At 34.6% G+C, this 22,776-nt stretch overlaps 1 protein-coding gene across 1 annotated transcript; it reads right to left on the bottom strand.

Moving 5' to 3' along the window:
* Positions 1-11,412: 11,412 nt before the first annotated feature.
* LOC25500003 (sterol 14-demethylase) lies at positions 11,413-13,024 on the bottom strand. Its single transcript, XM_024772231.2, has 2 exons — positions 12,918-13,024; positions 11,413-12,684 (listed from the first exon to the last, which is right to left on the bottom strand). Exons 1-2 carry the CDS (start codon positions 13,022-13,024, stop codon positions 11,637-11,639), a joined length of 1,155 nt encoding a protein of 384 aa, XP_024627999.1. The 3' UTR covers positions 11,413-11,636.
* Positions 13,025-22,776: the final 9,752 nt, after the last annotated feature.

Genomic DNA, 22,776 nt, shown 5'->3' with positions numbered 1-22,776 from the left:
ATTCAAATGGTATGTTGTTTTAAGTATTAAGAATTCAACTATGAAGTACTAGGTAGTTCCACTTGTTGTAATTGTTCAGATTCATCTTGGTTTAGTACTTTAGTTCAGAGTTTGTACCAGTTTTGTACTCCTGGTTTTGTACTTATGATTTGCCACTTCGGTTTTGTACTTGAGCTTATGCACTTAGGAACTCATGTACTCTTGTATGGTTACGAGATTTGGCAACTTGGTTCATATTTGATCTATACACACACACACACATGTTAAGGAGTCAAGATCCTTTCCATTTTGGATCTATCCTAACTCCATGGTAATCGTGCAAAGGAGATTAATGAGTTAGTCAAAGTGTTGTCTTAGAATTGGAGTCTAATTAGAATGTCAAAATCTTCTTACCTTTTCTATGAATGGGTGTGGAACCCGCGGGATTGCTTGCAGAGGGGTTAATGGGCACTGTTTCTGTTTTGAAGAGTTTGTGGGTGTGTTTTTGCTTATCTGTGTGGGGGGATTTTCTGTGCTGTGGTACAGGTTTCTTTGGCCAGTTTCGGTTCTGTCATGGGTGAGGTACCCGTTTGTGACATAGATGCTTTTACTGTGGTCTGTTTTTTCCCTTTTGGGAGGGTGCCGCATATTTCCAGCCATTTGTATTTCTGTTGTTGCTTCTATGTAAGTTTTGTGTATAGAGTTGAATCCGTGGCTGATTTTATAGCGACTGAATCCGTGGCTGAATTTATAGCGACTGATTTAGCAACCAATATTTGAGTCCGATTTAGTAATACATGGCTGAATTTGATGAAAATAATCGATACATTGTATGTCTCTTCGAAAAAATAAATACATTGTATATCATTGGAAATACAAATTCATTAGATACCACCCTAATTAAAGCAAATCAAAAAAGTTCTATTCAAATGGCACACATCATATGTTCAAATGACACACATCGTATGTCAACCACATCGAATCTCTGACCAGCCCTAGAGAAGAGCACGTCTCCCTTGAACTTGCAGCAACCATAAGTGCAAACTATGCCCAGCAGCACGTATAGACTGAACTTGTGATATTGACGTATCTACAAGAAGTATTTTCTGTTTCTCTGTTTAGAACGCATCCTGCCAGCGACAAAGTTTGGCAAAATTTGAGTCAGTTGGACTGCCATTATGTAACAGGAAAACAAAAATTTGTCCAAAGCTGTGACATCTAATAGTGTTATGCAACAACACTAATCCCTAACCTATATGTAATCTTATTCATGCTAAATGTAAGCACTCAAACACAGAGTCAACACTAAAATCAAATGCTACTGAAAGATTTCAAAGATATGTTCTATTTTAATCCATTTAACAAAAAATGCAGCCAGTGTCTAGGTAATATATATCAACCAAATTAAATGCAACATGCTAGTATTTTTTTAAAGGACCTCAAATAAACAAACATTTTGTAATGCCAAAGCCATGGAACATGAAATTGGCAATGTCGCAACTACAACCTCTACCTCAACTATGTTTGATTCCACTACCTCAAATTGCCATGTTAAATGATTTGAAATTCATGTGCATGTTTAGAGCTCAAACTAAATAAATACATGTATGTAGAGCTTAGTGTGCATTTTCATGTTGGAAGTTGGAACTAACGATTCATAGAAATAAATGTGATGCATAAGTATATCAAGAATATTAAGTAACATAATATAAGTGCTCTTAGTGTCCTTCAAATAAAACATTAAATAAATTTTTATCATACCAAAGGAGTATGCAACAAAAAGGCCACTTAGATACCAAAACTAAGTGCTTATATACACGGTGCAGCCGCACAAGGCATGTACTTGATTCATGTGGAAATAGTAACGTGAGTATTGACAATGAGAACTTTTACCCTAATACCACTGTTTCGGCACTGTGAAAGTGGAAATGCAGGAAGGCATGGTATTGACTGCATGGTATTTTAAAAAGTTAGAAATTATTAGGGTCGCTGTAAATTGACAAAAGTTAGAAATAATTAGTTAGAAATACATAATAAAGTTCAATGTATTGTTCCTGACTGTATAGGAACTACACAAAAGACACCTACCTTGCAAGTTTCCAGGCAAGGTACAAGAAAGGCTTCTCAAAGTTATAGTTGCAGACATACAAACAAAAGTGTGTATCAAGGCAGACTAAAAGCCTAAGACAATCTGTTCTTTTAAAAAAAAAAAATATACCTAATTACATTCTTTAATGCTAGAATCCCACTTAACGAAATAGTAACTCATCAATTTAAGGAATAAAAAGACTATAAAAGGTTATCAAGGCCAAGTTACAGTTTGAGTCAAGATACCATATATGATAAAAGAAATAAAATTTCATGTTTCAAATCTTCATGTTAATTTATCCTTTGCCTTCATACAATGAGTAGAAATAGAAGTGGTGAAACATGCTAAGCATTGTAAAGGAAGTAGTAAATTTATCCTTTGCCTACAATGAGTGGAAATGAAGTAATAAAGAATAAAGAAACAATTAGTTACAAGCATCCTAAATTGAATTCACCACACAAAAGAGACTATTGCATCTTCCCCACAAAACAGAATTCATCAGAGCAGAAAGCACTTAAACATGATCCACCAAATTGCACAGCATGAAAATACCCTAATCAAAGACAATATCAATTGAGTGCTTAAACTGATTATATTCACGAATCAAAACTAACATGATTCAAGTTAGCAAAAAGTATACATCCATAGCAGGAAAAATTGCCATTATTCAGTTCATTCAAAGCCTTATTCCATAGTTACAAAATGAACACAAACAGAATCGTAATTTGCTTCATATGGGAACCGGGTGAATATCAAGCTGTAATGTTGTCTTACTAATTGCTTTTTACTAGTAATTTAGGACTTAAAGTAAAAGCCGACCCTTCCAATCCCATGATCACAAACACTCCCATGGAAAACTTATTTAATGAGCATTTTGAGCTTTTTCTTAACCATTGCACTAATTGTACTTATTTATGGTCAAATATTAATTAATGGTTAATGTTAATTTGTCTATAATTCCCTGGGTGAATAGGCTATTTAGTCCTAAAATTTATATGCATCCATCAATTTCGTCTCCGAATTTTTCGAAATAGCCAATAGGTCCTTGAATATTACGAACGACGATCAACTTAGTCCCTTCGTCAAGTCTCGCCGTTAATAGTGCTTAAATGTCATGTTTAGCACTACAGTGGAGTTCCATGCAATAATCCGCGTCTTTCAACTTTTGTTGCGTCGTTGATTAGATATAACGTTTTAGTTTATATATCATTGTTCGTGAATGAATTTGATGTATCTAAGAATTACATGTACTAGAATCTGCTTGCATACTGTTTGTTACATGTAATGAAAATATGAAATATTTGGAAGTAAGCATTATTAATGAATTATGACCTTTCTCTGTTATGCTACTTCATTTGAGCTGGTCTCTGAATAAATTACTTTATGTAGGTTACAAATTGATGACATTTAAGAATTTTCTACATTTGAGGTAGAAGGCACACGAATTTTAAATAGGTCCATTTGGCTAATATTTCATTATGGGAGCAAGTTATGTCCAAAGCAACAGTTTGTGTTTCATAAGGTGATTTTCAATAATCGTGCAAATGAGATTAATGAGTTAGTCAAAGTGTTGTCCTAGAATTGGAGTCTAAATAGAATGTCAAAATCTTCTTACCTTTTCTATGAACGGGCGTGGAACCCACGGGATTGCTTGCAGAAGGGTTAATGGGCACTGTTTCTGTTTTGGAGGTTTTGTGCGTGTGTTTTTGCTTATCTCTGTGGGGGATTTTATGTGCCGTGGTACAAATTATTTTGCCAGTTTCGATTCCTTTTGACAGGTGTGGTTTGGGATTTTAGTTTTTGTGACATAAGTGCTTTTACTGTGGTCTGTTTTAATCTTTTGGGAGTTTGCCGCATATTTCAATCCATTTGTATTTCTGATGTTGCTTCTATTCACGTTTTGTGTATAGAGCTGAATCCGTGGCTGAATTTATAGCGACTGAATCCATGGATGAATTTAGTGGTTAACTGTTAGTCGTTAATCTGTTGTGACTGAATCCGTGACTGAATTTATTGCAACTGATTTAGTAACCACTTTTCATATACTGTTTTGTCCTTCCACTTGTTGTAATTGTTCAGATTCAACTTGGTTTAGTACTTTAGTTCAGAGTTTGTACCAGTTTTGTACTCCTGGTTTTGTACTTGAGATTTGCCACTTCGGTTTTGTACTTGAGCTTATGCACTTAGGAACTCATGTACTCTTGTATGGTTACGAGATTTGGCAACTTGGTTCATATTTGATCTATACACACACACGCACACATGTTAAGGAGTCAAGATCCTCTCCATTTTGGATCTATCCTAACTCCAAGTTAAGAGGGTGTGATATAAACACAACATCCCAATTAGCAACTTATTCTAACCCTTTCACTTTGTGAGAGTTAACTTAAAATCAGAAATCTGGAGTATCGTGCCACGATAGAGAAGCATCGCGCCACGATTGTTGAAGCAAGATTCCTGGGAAGCTACTGGAAATTTCGTGCCACGATGGTCGCGCTGAAGATAAAAATAAAACGTATTTTCAGTTAGATTTGTTTCAGTTTTTTAAGGGTTTACTTTCCACTATAAATATAAGCCTTGTATCAGATGATAAAGAGTGTAGAAAAACAGGGTTTAGAAACCAACATACAAACTAGGGTTTATAGAGAATTTCTCTTGGCAACAACACTAGGGTTGGGATTGTTTTGTTTCATCTTGAACAAAGCACTATTAGGATTGAGTCTCTTGGTCACGGGAAGAAGCTAGGACTTGGGTAGAATTAGGTTTGAAGACTGATTCTTGAAACTTATTATCTCTTTGTAAAGAAACTCATATCATTATAGTGGATCGGAGAGCTGCTCTCTCCCCCAGACTAGGTCATCATTAGACCGAACTGGGTAAACAAATTCTTGTGTTCTTTTCTCTCGCTTGATTTGATTACTTGGTATTAATTTTTTCCACGCATCAAGTTTTTATTGGTGTGGTTTTCTCAACGAATTCACAACAATTGGCGCCCACCGTGGGGCAAAGGTCAAATCAATAACCACGTATCATGGGTTCGAAGTGGGATATTGAAAAGTTTACCGGTAGTAACGACTTCGGGTTGTGGAAGGTAAAGATGAGGGCAATTTTAATTCAACAAAAGTGTGTTGAAGCATTGAAGGGAGAAGCACAGATGGCTGCACATCTGACACCTGCTGAGAAGACGGAGATGAATGATAAAGCGGTCAGCGCTATCATTCTGTGTCTTGGGGATAAGGTGTTGAGAGAAGTATCAAGGGAGACTACTGCGGTGTCTATGTGGAATAAACTTGATTCATTATACATGACCAAGTCTTTGGCACATAGGCAATGTCTGAAACAACAACTCTACTTTTACCGAATGGTGGAGTCAAAACCTATAATGGAGCAACTGACGGAGTTCAATAAGATTATTGATGATTTGGCGAACATAGATGTTAATCTAGAAGACGAGGATAAAGCCTTACACCTATTGTGTGCTTTACCTAGGTCCTTTGAGAATTTCAAGGATACTATGCTTTATGGCAAAGAGGGCACTATCACTTTGGAGGAAGTTCAAGCAGCTTTGAGAACCAAAGAGTTAACCAAGTTCAAAGATTTGAAGGTTGATGATAGTGGAGAAGGCTTGAATGTCTCAAGGGGGAGAAGTCAGAATAGAGGAAAAGGGAAAGGCAAGAATTCCAGGTCAAAGTCTAGGTCGAAGGGTGATGGCAATAAAACACAGTACAAATGTTTTATTTGTCACAATCCAGGTCACTTCAAGAAGGATTGTCCGGAGAGAAAGGACAATGGAGGTGGTAATCCATCCGTTCAGATTGCAAGTAAAGATGAGGGTTATGAGAGTGTTGGAGCACTTACTGTGACAAGTTGGGAACCTGAAAAGGGCTAGGTCTTGGACTCTGGGTGCTCTTATCACATCTGTCCGAGAAAGGAATACTTTGAAACGTTAGAGCTGGGAGAAGGTGGAGTAGTTCGCCTTGGCAACAATAAAGCTTGTAAAATTCAAGGTATTGGTACTATCCGTCTCAAAAATGTTTGATGATCGTGATTTTCTTTTGAAGGATGTGAGGTATATTCCTGAACTTAGGAGAAATTTAATATCCATAAGCATGTTTGATGGTCTAGGCTATTGCACTAGAATTGAAGGTGGTGTGATGATAATTTTTCATGGTGCATTGGTTATAGCTAAAGGGTCTAAAATACATGGTTTATATATTTTAGAAGGTTCTACCGTAATAGCTAATGCATCGGTTGCTAGTGTTGACACTCTGGACATAACTAAACTATGGCATTTGAGGTTAGATCATGTCAGTGAGAGGGGTTTGGTGGAGCTAGCTAAACAAGGTTTGGTAGGGAATGAAAAATTGAACAAACTAGATTTTTGTGATAACTACACATTAGGCAAACAACACAAGGTGAAGTTTGGAGTGGGAGTACATAAATCTAGTAGGCCTTTTGAGTATGTTCATTCGGATCTTTGGGGTCCAGCATCAGTTAAGACTCATGGGGGAGGTTCATATTTCATCTTTATCATTGATGATTATTCTAGAAGAGTATGGGTTTACATTCTGAAGAATAAAAGTGATGCTTTTGAAAAATTCAAAGAATGGGATACACTTGTAGAAAATCAGATTGGAACTAAACTGAAAGTGTTGAGAACTGACAATAGCCTGGAGTTTGTTTCAGAGCAGTTTAATGAGTTTTGCAGGAAGAAAGGTATAAAGAGGCATAGAACTGTGGCATACACACCTCAACAGAATGGTCTTGCTGAAAGAATGAACATGACTTTGTTGGAGCGTGTGAGGTGTATGTTGTTGGGAGCTGGATTGTCCAAGAGTTTCTGGGGAGAGGCTGTTAGTACTGCAGCATATTTGATTAACAGATGTCCATCAACAGGGATAGATCTCAAGACACCTATGGAGGTTTGGAGTGGGAGACCGGTAGACTACTCTAACTTGAAAGTTTTCGGAGCTTTAGCGTTTGCCCATGTTAGGCAAGACAAACTTGATGCTAGAGCTGTAAAATGTATTTTCATGGGTTATCCTGAAGGTGTGAAAGGTTACAGACTGTGGAAGATGGAACCTGGAGGATCAAAATTTATTATAAGCAAGGATGTTACTTTTGATGAGACCCGCATGGGGATGAAGTGCAAAGACCTGGATACAAGCTCGAAAACAGGGACAGAGAAAATTCAGTTTGAGGTGGAGCCTATCACTGATGAAAGGGAAGAGGGAGGATCAGACTTCAGTACCTGATGAGAGTGAAGGCCAAGAGATAATTAATCCTGACTATCAGCTAGCAAGAGATAGGGCAAGGACACATATTAATCCACCTAAGAGATACGGTTATGCTGACCTTATTTGTTATGCTTTGAATGCGGCTGAAGAATTGCAAGACTCGGAACCAAAGAACTTCAGGGAAGCATTAGAAAGCAATGAAAACAAGGACTGGCTGAAGGTAATGAATGAGGAAATGCTTTCATTGGAGAAGAACCAGACTTGGAAACTTGTTCCATTACCTAAGAATCAAAGGGTAGTGGGAAGCAAGTGGGTGTTTAAGAAGAAAGAAGGTATACCAGGGGTCGAAGCACCAAGGTATAAAGCAAGACTTGTAGTAAAGGGTTTTACTCAGGTGGAAGGGATTGATTACAATGAAATATTTTCACCGGTGGTAAAACATTGTTCTATAAGGGTACTTATGGCGATTGTTAACATGTATGATCTTGAGTTAGAACAGATGGATGTGAAGACCGCATTTCTACATGGAGAGTTGGAAGAAACTATCTATATGCAACAACCAGAAGGTTTTGTAGAAGACAATACAAAAGTGTTGTCATACCCCAAATTTTGACCACTTTCCTCTATTCTTACCCATTTTATTCGTATTTTTAAAGTTGAGAATTTTCGCCGTTTCAGACGAAATTTTGGCAAAGAGGTTACTTTGAAGTACCTCATTTTTTATTCCGAGTCGGACCCTCTTTTCTCTTTTTATTTTCTTTTATTAATTTTAATTTTAAGATTAGTTACTTTTTTTATATTTAATAATTTTTATTTTCCATCTTTTAATTTTATTTTTCATTACATGATTTAGTTTAATTTGTTTTATTTTATTTCGTATTAGATTTATTTTATTTCTTTTTAATTAATTAGTGTAAAAAAAAACAAAGTGTCAATAGGTCCAAAATAAAATGTACAAGGTCTAAAAAAAAATTCAAGTCAAGTGTCAACTTTAACATTCCTTTTTCAAAATTCACCATAATTGTCCATCATTTCCATTAAACCATTTTTCCTTTTTTCATCAACCTCCTCACCTATAAATAGAGCCCTCATTCCACACAATTTCACACACCAAAAAGTTCTCTTGAGTTGTCAAAGAATATTTCTCTCTTCTCCCTATTTAGCTTGTGTTAACGAGCTATTCTTTTCTTCTCCCTTTTTTTTCTGTCCCTTCGGAATAAGTCCCTTCGGAATAAGTCCCTTCGGAAAAGTCCCTTCGGAATTTTGGCCCTTCGGTAGTCCATTTCTTTTATTTTCTTGCATTTTTATTTCTTTTTAGCATTTTTACATTTTATTTTATTTCTATTTAGCATTTTAATTATTGTTATTTATTTTCCAGCAATTAGAATGTATTTAGGTCCAATGTAAATATAAATGAGAAAAGTGTGTGGGTGTGTGTGTCCTTTTATTTCCTTACCGCCTTAGATATATCCAAAAAATGCAAAAAAATTAGATTAGGGATTTTGTGGTGATCCAACATCACTACAAAAATCCACGCGCTTTTATTTTTATTGCTCCGTCAGTTTAATTTTCATTTATTATTCAAAAACAACAAAAACATGCAAAACTCCAAAAATATTTTCTTAATAAACCTTGGTTTGTAACCCAAGTGTTTTCCTTTTTATTTTCTTAATCAAATGCTTAATTGAATTAATATTCATAATAGACTTGATTTCTTTGTAATTAAAATTCGACCAACCTCACCTTATTTTATCTCATGCCTTGAGGCCTCTTTCCCTTCTAAAAACCCATTTTCAAAAAATCTTAAAATCAACCTAACCCACCAAAAAGAAACTTTTTAGGTGAACTACATTGGTTTTGATCCCTTTTGTTTAAGGGTATGTAGGCATAGGATTTTCAATCCTTCCAAATCAAATAAAAATAACCAAAAACATACTTCTTCTCCCTCCATTCTTTCACTTAGACTTTTAGGTAATAATTTTCAAATAAGCAAATCAATTTAGCACAAGGTAAATTAGGTAAGAGGTTCCTACGGAATACCGTAGATGCTTAGGGTGCTAGCACCTTCCCTTTGCATAACCAACCCCCGAATCCAAAGTCTCGATAAGGGTTTTTACTCATTTTTTCCCTTCCCACGAATAAAAATCGAGAGTTCAAAGATTGACGATTTAAATCAATTAATGGTTTGATATCCGAAAATCACGAGCACAAGTGTGTTTGTTGAAGAAATCTTTGTATGGGTTGAAGCAAAGTCCAAGGCAGTGGTATCGTCGGTTTGATGAGTTCCTAGAAAAGGCTGGTTTTGTGAGAAGCAACTATGACAGTTGTGTTTACATGATGAGAAGGAATGAGAAAGTCATTCTCTACCTTCTCCTTTATGTAGATGATATTCATATGGCAAGTTCTGACAGGCAAGAGATTCATAAGCTCAAGGAAAGATTGAATGATGAATTTGAGATGAAGGATCTTGGTAATGCAAAGAAGATACTTGGTATGGATATCATAAGGGACCGGAACAAAGGTGAGTTGTTCTTATCTCAGCAGGGGTACTTGAGGAAAGTGGTGGAGCGGTTCAGAATGAAAGATTCTAAAGTCGTTAGCACTCCTCTTGGTCACCACACAAAGCTATCGATAAAGCAGTGTCCTCAATCCGATGAAGAGAAAAGCAAGATGGAGGGTACTCCCTATGCAAGTGGGGTTGGAAGCATCATGTATGGTATGGTTTGTAGTAGACCGGACTTATCCTACGCAATTAGTGTGATAAGTCGGTTTATGGCAAATCCGGGTCAAGTGCACTGGCAAGCTTTGAAGTGGGTTCTGAGATATTTGAATGGATCTTTGAAAGGTGGTCTAAGGTATACAAGGTCACAACCAGGTAGGGATGCTTTGGAGGGATATGTGGATGCGGACTATGCAGGTAACGTAGACACTAGAAAATCTTTGTCAGGTTTTGTGTTTACATTGTTCGGTACAGCGGTAACTTGGAAGGCAAATCAACAATCAGTTGTAGCCCTTTCAACAACTCAAGCAGAATACATAGCCCTTGTTGAAGGGGTCAAGGAAGCCATATGGTTGAAAGGTATGATTGGAGAAATGGGGATTAGTCAAGGGTGTGTGAAGATACATTGTGATAGCCAAAGTGCCATTCATTTGGCAAATCATCAGGTATATCATGAAAGGACAAAACACATTGACATTCGTTTGCACTTCGTCAGAGACATGATTGAGACAAAGGAGATCATGGTAGAGAAAGTGGCATCGGAAGACAATCCAGCAGACATGTTCACAAAATCATTACCAAGATCAAAGTTCAAGCATTGCTTGGACTTGATAAACTTCATTGAAGCATAGATGAAGGATTGGAGAGAGCAGCAAAGTGACTGATGGTTAAATTGACATCATCACTGATTTGAAGTCAAGGTGAAGAATTGTGAGAGTTAACTTAAAATCAGAAATCTGGAGTATCGTGCCACGATAAAGAAGCATCGCGCCACGATTGTTGAAGCAAGATTCCTGGGAAGCTACTGGAAATTTCGTGCCACGATGGTCGCGCTGAAGATAAAAATAAAACGTATTTTCAGTTAGATTTGTTTCAGTTTTTTAAGGGTTTACTTTCCACTATAAATCTAAGCCTTGTATCAGATGATAAAGAGTGTAGAAAAACAGGGTTTAGAAACCAACATACAAACTAGGGTTTATAGAGAATTTCTCTTGGCAACAACACTTGGGTTGGGATTGTTTTGATTCACCTTGAACAAAGCACTATTAGGATTGAGTCTCTTGGTCACGGGAAGAGGCTGGGACTTGGGTAGAATTAGGTTTGAAGACTGATTCTTGAAACTCATTATCTCTTTGTAAAGAAACTCATATCATTATAGTGGATCAGAGAGCTGTTCTCTCCCCCAGACTAGGACATCATTAGACCGAACTGGGTAAATAAATTCTTGTGTTCTTTTCTCTCTCTTCCTTTTATCTCTTGCTGTTTTATTTTATTGGATTATTTGCTACCCGCTTGATTTGATTACTTGGTATTAATTTTTTCCACGCATCAAATTTTTATTGGTGTGGTTTTCTCAACGAATTCACAACACACTTTAACACAAGTAATCACCACTCCAATCATCTGATTCACTAAATCATAAAATAAAATAAAAAATATTTAAAACCACTTACTACAATTGCACAAAAAAAAAAAAGAATTCCAAATCAAGATTCTAGTTATCCATGGTCAAATGAACAGTCAACATGGACAATGAAGCACAATCAATAATGCTAACAAGAAAAGCTTCAAAAAAAGAAATCCAAGCAGTACACTGGAGCATATCATGGCCCTATTGATTAACAGAAAGCTCCCTCCGCTTGTATCGGACCATAACTTTTCCTTTCACTCCAACAACCATGGCATTCCAATCAATCTCAGGGAAAGGTGACACAAGCTCCAGTTCAAAGTTCCTCAGAAGATGAGTCCAAATTGCTTTTATCTGCAGATATGCAAAAGGCTCTCCAAGGCATCCATGTCGACCACCTCCAAAGGAAATGTAAGAGAATGCCCCTGCTGCCTTGTCTTCTTCCCTCCCAACAGCAAACCTATCAGGATCATACTTATCAGGGTCATTGAAAATGTGTGGTAACCTGTTTGCAAATGCAGGGGATGTAGCAACTATATGACCCTTGGGAATGTCATACTCTTTCCCCTCTCTTGTTGTGACGCTGAAATCGCTGTGTGAGCTTCTCAGCAACATAATTAGTGGAGGGTGGAGTCTCAGGGCTTCTTTAATGCACCTATACAAGACATCCATCTCAGCCAAAACATCGTGATCAACTCTATCTCCGTGTTTCTCCATCAAGTTCTTTTGCTCCTCCTCCACAGCAGAAAGGTACTGTTTGTTACACAGAAGATATGCTCCGGTCCAAGTGGAGGTGATTGAACTGGTGTGCTGTCCTGCGAAAAGAGCGGCAATGAGGAGTCCTGTGACTTCAGATTCTGTTGTTGGGCGACCGTCTTTGTATTTTGAGTCAATGAAGCACTGCAGCATGTCGTTCTCTGATTTGTCGGCACTTTTTCGTGAAGATATGATGTTTGCAAATATTTCAGCAAGCTTTTTACGTGCGTTGTCACGGCGCCTGTGAGCCGGAATTGGCAGGCATGGGAAGAGAACACTGATTGGAAGCATTCCATTATCGAGATCGTGGAACAATGCAGAGACATCATCGAAGAGCTTGTCACGAACTTCACGACCCAAAAGGCATCTACTGGCTGTCAAGATGATCAGATGCTCAAGCTCATACTTCAAATCAACTTCACCGCTTGATCCCCACTTTGAGAAATAGTCCTGTAAATTTGGTTCATGTTTGAGAAAACAACACAGCCAAAGAAAGCTGCAAGAGAGGAATTTACAATTATCAACATAAAGTAACAAACAATCAAGTCTCAGAAGTTTGATACCATTATTATACCATGATCATGTCAAGTCGAAACAGAATTCAAGAGCTTCTCCAGCTTATCAAAATATGATAATGAATTCAAGTTGCAGTGTAAAATTTTATTTTCAATTACGTTAAGAATTTGGCTTCATGAACAGTGTGGAGTTGATAACCATTGGGATGCAAACATGACTGCTGACATTGTGATAAATGTATCACCACCATCTACTATAAAGTTATTACTACCTCCATTCATTTTCAATTGTCGTCTAAGGTTATCACCCCCAACTACCATGTTGTTAATTTTGATGGAATTGTTTCTTTTGATGTTTTTTTTTTTTTATATATATATTAAAAGGTAAGGGAAAAAATTTACCTTTTGATATTGTTAATACTACTTTAAATTTGAAAATGACAAATTAATAGAAACACAAAATTTCTAGAAAAACAACACAGGGAACAGATGGAGTAACATTTATTCTCTTAATTTTCTACTCATTAGTGTTATAACTCATCAGTTCTCATTCCAGAGCTAAAATTCTTCACTTAGAATACTGCCTATATAACTGATCTCGCCTAAGGTCATAAAGCCAAATCATTCAATTAAAACCGCAGTCAGTTTTCCGGACACAGCACCAGCCTGCAGCGTTATGTACAGATCACCACAGGTGTTGCCAGACCACCAACTAGAATTGATACAAACTCCAAACGTGATTTTTACATTCAAATTTATTGTCTAACTCACTTTTACGCCAATGAATCCTAACATATACCACTTAACATTCAACTCACTTTGCTAAAACCAATTTGACAGAATCAATTTTTGTCATCATGGAACCAAAAAAGACACATTGATATAAATAACGGTCCTACTGACTTAAAATCATTAAATCAAATATTTCAATTAAAATTGCAATAAGTTTACTAGACTCATCAGCAACCAGCAGTATGCACCGATCACCACAGGTATTTCCAGTAACCACCAAACAGAATAAAGCATTAAATGCACATGTGGCTTTTGAAGTAAGGAAAAAAGATCAACTGAAGTACACAAAACATCAATAAAAAAATATGGATCCATACCAACTACCGAGTTTCTAACAAAAAACAAGGGTCTGACCAAATCAATGCTTCCCTATTCATCACATGATACTAAAACTGATAGTGATATATTTTTTGTTAACCATGTTATTAATGCAAAGTGTCTATCAACAAAGTCGATGACTAACTCAGCCGGGAAACCTAACTGGACACCTTTAGTGGGTCCCAACCACATTTTTTCTATGCACAAGGCTCGAAGCCAATATCTTGCTTAAGGGATCCGGGTCAAATTCCACTCACACCAATGTAATGTTGATAAAATAATATTGATATACCAACACATTCAGGATTTGTTATTCCTATCAAATTAACATCAATCATTGATTTATTCATAAATTCTTCATAATACTTGATTAAAATCAATGAACAAATTAATCAAAATTTCAAATCCTAGTACAATCCACACAATATAAAATAACACAATTATGCATAAATCATTTATGAAGCACACTGACACCGGACAAGACACGAATGCTGACCAATCAAAATCAATAAAATAATGTAAAAGAAATGATATAATTCAATATAAGTGCATGTGTCTGGTGGTTGACGTTTTAGACACACGACATGTCTTCGATTAGAAGTGTCATTGCACATAGTAAATAGTAAATCAATAACACTTAACCAGATTAGAAGTTTCATTTAAAAATATTGGGGGTAGAATTTGAGAGGAGAAACAAGTCTTGGTGACGACTAACATTGTCACCAAACCAACCTTCTCTATGCAAGGCGATTGTCTAGTACTTGCACATTATTATAATGGTTTCATACATGATCATCCAAAGAAAGGTGTTGATATCAAAGAGGGTGATTTGAAGGATCCCAGGGAGGAAGCATCGATTGTTCTCAAGGTAGTTGATGCCTATCTTGTGTCAAACCTAGAAGCTTATGTTGGAAGTGATCTTTATGAGGCTGCTTTGCATAATTACAATTGAAGTCGTGATTGTTGTATTATTTCGTTGATCGATTTTGAAATTCGTACTGCAGGAATGTGATAAGTTTATGTTAATGAGAAAAAGCACCAAGTTTGATGTTGCCACTGCCATAGAAGAGACAAGTCTAGTAGCTTACTTGAAGTCTAGTTTTCAGGTTGTTCTGCTATGATGCAGGGTATTATGTCCGCACATTTTATCGAATTGGCAGAGAAATAAATGGGATTGGTCATAGATCTGAATTATTGTGTTTCAATTTTTAGATTATTGCTTTTCCGGGAAGGAAAGTAACATTTTATAATGATGTTGATCATTTTTCTTTTTTTTATTGGTGCTACTCACAATTCAATCAGGATTGCTCGTGTGTATGTAGACTGTAATTACTTTTATAGTTTTATGAGTTTAGCTGAATCTTTAGGTACGATTCTTCCCTTGTGAAGGTCTTCATGATGAACCTTTCGCAACCATTTATTTGTGGGTTCTTTAAGGATCCGCATAAGAAAGCTTTGCCGTAAGAATCTTAAACTGTCAATGCAAATGAATAATATTTTTCTTATTGTTCTTTAAGGATTTGCATTCTAGGATTCATGTATATGGGCTATGTTTTCTGAAATGAGAGTAAAGCAAGAATATTTTCCAAAGTTCATCATTAATTTGCAGATTTGTACCATTGCAGTTTTGCTTTTACAACTTATCACGGGTTCATAAGTAGTCGACTAAGTACTCAAATGAACGTATAAATCTTGGATGGATTGTCTGTCGCCCTCTCTCTGGTGCATATAAATTAAGAGATATGATAGGAAGCTAGCTCGGTATGTAAATGAGTGAATAGCTTAAGGGATAGTTGAGATGACAATGTAAATGAGTGAAGCTAGCTCGGTATTTATGATAGGAATGTCGAGTAACATTGATGACAATCAGCCACATAAAACCAATGTCCACATAGCATGAGCAGAGAAACAGAAACAAATAAAAAAGAAGGATGCAAATTTAGTACATAACAGGACAAGGGGAATAATACATAGGCTTTGTTATTGTTCAAACTAATTTTAGTACTATTTTACCAATCATAGCAAAAATGGATTACTGTCTTGATTGCTTTGCTTGATTTTAGTTTGTTGACAGAGCAGTGAGAATTCAAGAGTCGTCTACTTTAGTTTCTACGTCTATTGATAATGTGATTATGAATATTCAATTGAATTAAAGGTATGCCATTTCCTTTTCGCAGAGTGCTGGAAATTTCTTCAAAGGTAGCAGCTTTTGGTGTTCAATATCAATCAAATCTTCCTTTTCGCTCTTTACATTTTTTTGGTAAACAAATCTCATTCTTTATGATTAGTCAAAGAAAAAGATCTTGTTCTTTATGATATTAAAGCTAAATGGAGGCATTTCAAGCGGACAAATGGAGGTTTTTTTTAATCGATATTCAAATGGATGCTTATAACAACAAATGATTGTAAAATTCATATTCATGGTAGTTATTATATGATAAATAATTTAAATAAACTTGTTGAAAAGAGGATCACAATGAAAATGTTATACACCATTCCCTTGCAGCCATTTTGAAGTGTTTTATGCAACCATTAATTGGACACTTTTCCAAGGACGACACTTATCACCGTTCAAACAGCCTCCATTTAAGTTTATTTTCCAATCGCAATGGAAGCACCTGTCACGTGATTGGTCGTAAATGTCAAAATAATGACGATGGGGGTTACCAAGCCATGTAAAACTGCAGGAGAATACCGTTGGATGAACAATTGGATATAATATTTTTGGTCTGAATGAAAACCTGTAAATTTCTCCAAACATGAGTGTGTGAACTCCAAGATCATCATCTTTGGATTTGCAATTAAAAGTGATGGTTTTGGGAGTTGGATCAGTTACATCATTGGTAATAGTAACTTTTTCAGTAAGGCTAATAGCTATAGTTTCTCTAGCTTCAAATGAGAATAGTATGATTAGGAGTATCGATAATTTGAAGGTAATTGTACTTGGAACTGCCATTGTTGTATGCACCATGCCAACAAGACTACATCAATCTTAATTTATAATTGCTTCCAACAAAGGAAATGATTTGCAAATTCAAATTATTTCGTAATTTGTGAATTAAATGGTTGACCTGTTAATTAACCTGGTTGACCTATTAATTAGCCTGTCTGAAGGAAAAGTGTTTTTTTTTTTTTAACAAATGAAGGAAAAGTGTTTTTTTTTTTTTAACAAATGAAGGAAAAGTGTTATCCAATGACTTTTCTCATTTTGGTCCCCAAGAATAAATTGGCTTAATTAAGAACAAACTAATTTGATTTATTTCCCATTTTGCGATACTAGGTATTTGACCCTTGCGATGCAAATTCGAATTTCATGTTGTATTAATGTTGTTGAGCTTTGATTTTTTATCACCAACTTTATCAAAGCCAAGATTAACAGAATTATTGTTGGGACTGTATACTCCCTCCGTCCCAAATTGTATGTCAGTTTATAAAAAATATTTGTCCCAAAATATATGTCGCTTTACAATACCAATGAAAAATTATGTTACTTTTCCTATTATATCCTTAATCATTTATTACTCTCTCTTCTTTCAATTCCTTCATTTATCTTTCTCATATCAATTATTGAGGACAATTTTGTAAAACAACTCATAATATTTTTTTCCCACACAATATTAATTACATTTTTTAATATGTGTGAAATGCCCAAAACGTCATACAATTTGGGACGGAGGGAGTAGTTTTTTTCATAGTTTTAAAATTCGGCTCAGTCATCGACTCGGTAGGGGCACTGGATCATTGAGTTAATGGTCGAACCACTGAGTCATTGTTGAACCGCGTGACTGAACCGGATTAAACCGTATATCGTTGACAAGATATATATTTTTTTTTTGAGAAAACTAGAAATATATTTTGATTTGCATATCTATTAATATTAATATAATACGTAGATTTTATAAAAAAAAAAATGATATTTATATTTATTTATTTTTTTAGGTAGAGATGCTATTTATTTATATTTATATATTTTTTTTAAAAGATATGTATTATTACTATTTTTTGAACAAAAGAAAATAGATGTGTATTTTTTCTTAAATGATGATGTAATATCTTATACATATAATACACTTCATTTGTGACACAAGCATTTAGTTGTTGCGCAGTGGTAAAGTTTTCTTTTAATTAGGTGTTTTTTCAAATTTTGATATTTTCTAAACAAATTTGAAGTCCAAGCCGTTAAAGCTAATGAACTCCGCATTTAATTTGCATTAATCACTATTAATCGTGAATAATGATGTAGTTAATGACTAATTATGACTGAAAATTATATTAAAAAACTATTAAACCGATTGAACCGAAAATCGGCCGAGTCGCTGATTTTTAACGAGTCTTACCGATTTATACCGGTTTAATTACATGGCCGATCTAACTTAAGGCTCGAACCGGCATACCCACCGGTTCACGGCCGGACCGGTTCGAATAAACTACCCGTATAAAGATTTAAATAAGTGTCCATAAACAACCACTCAGTATAAAGATTTAAATAAACTATCCGTATTTTTTTTTTTTTTTACCAAAGCAAATTTAACTATTATCATTAATCAACCAATGTTCAATATAAGAAGGATAAGAATAAAAAATACGGTGACTAGCCTAAGAACAGACCGCCTTAGCTAAAGTATGAGCAACCATGTTCGCTTGTCTCCTAACAAATTTCACCACGAAGTTGAAATGTAAAGATAACTAATAAATAATACTAGAAACAATAGCATAGAACTTCGAATCACCATGACCTGAAGACGATAGAGCTTGCACTAGAGTAGCTAAGTCCGACTTGAAGACAACCCGGTCATAAACTACCCGTATTTAAATAAACAAAAATGCATAATATCGTGAAACCGCACATCATGAGTATTTCAAAAATTACATTGCACCGACTTATATTCTTTAATCTCTATCTTTATTCTTTATTATAAACATTCTTTATTAGGATAGTTGTAACATTAAGAATATGTGTTGTACCAAAAAAAAAAAAACATTAAGAATATGTGAGTAAACTAATAATCCCAAACAAAACTAAAAATCTCATCTTTAGAATCAAATAGATGCTAGAAACTAACTCAACTAACTATAGGATAGTTATGAACACAAGGAACACACCCAACTGAAATTTACAAAGGAATTAGAATATTCTAACATGTCATATCATAAGTTTAACCATTTCTCCCACATCCAAAAAAAAAAGAACTTTTTTCAAGAATATCGCAACAAAGAAGAAAAAAAAAAAAAAAAAAAAAAAAACTTATATAATTGCAAGGATATGATGTTAGTTTGCTAAAAAATAATCCGTTTTGATGTTAGTTACCTCTCTTGACTGGAAAGAGAGGAGGAAGATGATGATGTTAGAAACATAATCATTCCTAAAGTTTAAAAGAAAAAGGATTGAAATATAAAAAAAAGATTTATCGTGAAATTTTCGCTAGCAAATCTCTCACGAGATATAACAACATTCTTAAATATATACGTTTTCCTTTTCAAGAATTCCTAATAAAATGCACTGTGTGAGTTTCTTTGACTTTTCTAAGTTTTACTTCAATAAATATCATAACCCTAAAGTTTAAGGACTAAAGAGAAAGAGATCTTAGAACTTTCAGGAGCTTGGAACCGACAAGTTGTTGGAGGTAACATATGCAACGCCTCATTTTCTGGGTGGAACTTAAATCCTTTTTTCTTATGAAACATGTCGAAGGACTTTCCTTTCATACATCTTATATAAAACATGCAAAGTTAAATTAATCTTTACAAATAAAATCCTAAATCAGTATTTGACTTCAAATAATATTTGGATTTACAACTCTTTCGATAAATATAAAATTAAGCTAAAGCCTTAGACTTAGAATGTAACTCTGATCCGGCTTCAAAGTTTTTTGAATAACAAAGCTTATGCATGTAAAAAATATCAACAATATGGGTGAGATATTGATTATCTCAGTGAATTTTCCAAGTAGGAGAAAACACAACACTGTCATCGAACAATATTATTAAGGCTTAATTACATTTTTGGTCCTTGCATTTTGACCAACTCACGAAATTGGTCATACCTCTTTTAAATCGAACAAAATCATCCCTAAATTATATGTTTTTTGCAGTTTTAGTCATATCTCCCTATTTCCAACTCCAGAAACGCACACAAATGACAGTTTTAGTCCAGCCACCTACGCGCAACCATGAAATAAACAAGGAATAAATCATGTGGGTACAAGGAATCTTCTTTGTTCAGCACACAAACCAAGAAAAACCCTAATTTCTAATAGGTTAGTGTGCTGAATAAAGTAGATTCCTTGTACCCACATGTTTTATTTTTTGTTTATTTCATGGTTTAGCATAAGTGGTTGGACTAAAACTGTCATTTCTATGCGTTTCTGGAATTGGAAATAGAGAGATAAGACTAAAACTGCAAAAAACATATAGTTTAAGGACGATTTTGTTCCATTTAAAAAAGATATGACCATTTTCGTTAGTTGGTCAAAATGGTAGGACCAAAAGTGTAATTAAGCCTATTACTCCCTCCATCTCAAATTGTATGACGTTTTGGCCATTTCACACATATTAAGAAATGTAATTAATATTGTGTGGGAAAGAGATATTATGAGTTATTTTACAAAATTGTCCTTAATAAATGATATGGGAAAGATAAATGAAGGAATTGAAAGAAGATGGAGTAATAAATAGTTAAGGATATAATAGAAAAAGTAACATTAATATTTCATTGGTATTATAAAACGACATACAATTTGGGACAAATATTTTTTCTAAAATGACGTACAATTTGGGACGGAGGGAGTACTAATTAAAGGAGAATATTAACCAGTGCTCCAAGTGCAATGGTTAAACATCTAAAACAAATAAGTTTTCATGAAAAAGTTGTGCAATCATTACTTTATCAAAAGTAACATCTTATATTTCCAAGCCAAAAAATTTATTTGTAGATTCCTTAATCATTGCCCTAATGGACAAAAAATTTATTTGTAGACAAAAAAATTGTGCAATCATTACTTTATCAAAAGTAACATCCTATATTTCCAAGACAAAAAATTTATTTGAAATGATTTGCAAATTCAAAGACCTAATTTAAATTGGCTTAATTTTGGTCCGCAAGAATAAATAATTGGCTTAATTAAATAGCAAACAAATTTGATTTATTTCGCATTTTGTGATGATACTACATCTTTGACCCGTGTAATGTAAATTTGAATTTCATAGTTTATTAATGGACTAATACCTCAAATTCGTCCTTGAATTTTGAAAAATCAGCCAATTTCGTCCTTGAATTATATTCATATCCGTCATTTCGATCCTCAAATTAGTGAAAATACCATCAAATTGGTCCTTGAATTATCATAACAGAAATCAATTTGATCCTTTGTGCATACATTTGCTGAATAAAGTAAAAAGTAAAAGAGAAACACTTTGATTATAAAAAGACAAACATTTGCATTATATCATAAGTCAATATTCGATGTTAATAAGTAATTACATAGCCAAAAAAACAACAGTACATAGCCAAAAAAGCATTAATTAAACTAGTCCAAAAGCATAATTAAAACATGCATCACTGTTTTGGAAATCCTGGAGTTGGGATAAACTCCATGTATTGGGGTTGAGTAGAAGCGGATGGCCCGTAATTTGGATTTGGAACTCTAACAACATCCTCTTGTTGCATCTCAGTAGCAACATTCTTAACAACAGTTTCTACACTTGCCACATTACTTTGTACTTGTTCTTCAGGCTCAGTGTCAATCCAATTCTTTGGTCTCCTAGCCACACCTTACTTTGCACAACTTCTTGAGTTATGTTCCATCAATCCACATCTTCCACATTGGGGATTTTGAACTCTATGTAAGGAATTATAACATTAGGGTTCCAAATTTATATATTTGGGGAAGGAATAGCCCTTAATGAGGAAGTGGAGAAAGAGTCGTTACTCACAAAGAAGGGAAAGAGCCATTGCCAATTTTCTGAAAATCCATCAATTTGGTCCTTGGAAATTTTGTGTAAATCCATCAATTTCGTCCTTCGAAATTTTCTGTAAATCAATCAGTTTGGTCCCTGCTTGCGTGGTATTTGACGTGGTAAGCTTTGTCAGAGGTTAACGTGAAACGTCACCTCCGTTAACAGACCAACTTAACGGAGGGACTAATTTGATTGACATTTTGTAAATTCAGGGACTAATTTGATATTTCGAAAAATTCAGGGACGAAATTGGCCGATTTTTCAAAATTCAAGGACGAATTTGAGGTATTAGTCTTTATTAATGTTGGCTTTTATATGTTTGGGTTTTGTGAACCGAACTTTATAATAGGCTTTTTAGCAATAAGGAAAATACTAGTTTCTAGAGTTTTGCTGGCCGTAGACTTAGACTTAATATGAGAAAATGGTCCATTACATAATACATCATAAATTTTTGTAGCTCATTGTTGTAATTTTATTAGGTCGTCATTTAGTTTTTTTTTTTTTCGCTTTTCACTACCAAATAAATGTTTTTTTAGACGACATCTGAAAATAAATCAAATACTTCATAGACAACAAAACAAAATAAAATATTGTTGAAGTAGAGAACAATAGCATCTACAAAGTAAGCTTAAATTTTAGCAACTAAGAATAATAACACCAAAAAAGTAAAAGTATATCAACACGTAATTAATTAAATTTTAAACTTTTGGATGGAAAATTCTAAAATGTTAAACTCATAACAACAATAATACATGACACAAAATTAGTGTTAGACTTTTTAATATTAGTGAGGCACATTATTAAGAACAAAGGGCCCAACAAAATATCACCAATTTATTTGATAATTGTTTGGCACATTTTAAGAACAACCAATTTTTTTTATAGGGTGAGTGTCTTGGAACAAAATGTGTAACATTACCCTTTAAGAGTTTTGATGATAACAAGATATTAAAAATTGTCAATTGGAATTGCTAATATTTGTTCAAGTGTACAGGACCATAGACAAA

The sequence above is a fragment of the Medicago truncatula genome, chromosome 8, assembly GCF_003473485.1.
Source record: "Medicago truncatula cultivar Jemalong A17 chromosome 8, MtrunA17r5.0-ANR, whole genome shotgun sequence".
NCBI lineage: Eukaryota > Viridiplantae > Streptophyta > Magnoliopsida > Fabales > Fabaceae > Medicago > Medicago truncatula.
The sequence above is the reverse complement of the archived record's forward strand: the minus strand, read 5'-3'. Positions and strand labels throughout refer to the sequence as shown.

What these genes read in the sequence shown, in the direction of transcription:
- LOC25500003 (XM_024772231.2), bottom strand. Translation starts at nt 13,024, where the DNA reads ATGGTAGTTGGGGGTGATAACCTTAGACGACAATTGAAAATGAATGGA. An exon ending in ATCACAATGTCAGCAGTCAT is followed by an intron (nt 12,685 to 12,917) that starts GTTTGCATCCCA and finishes CCTCTCTTGCAG; the next exon opens with CTTTCTTTGGCTGTGTTGTT.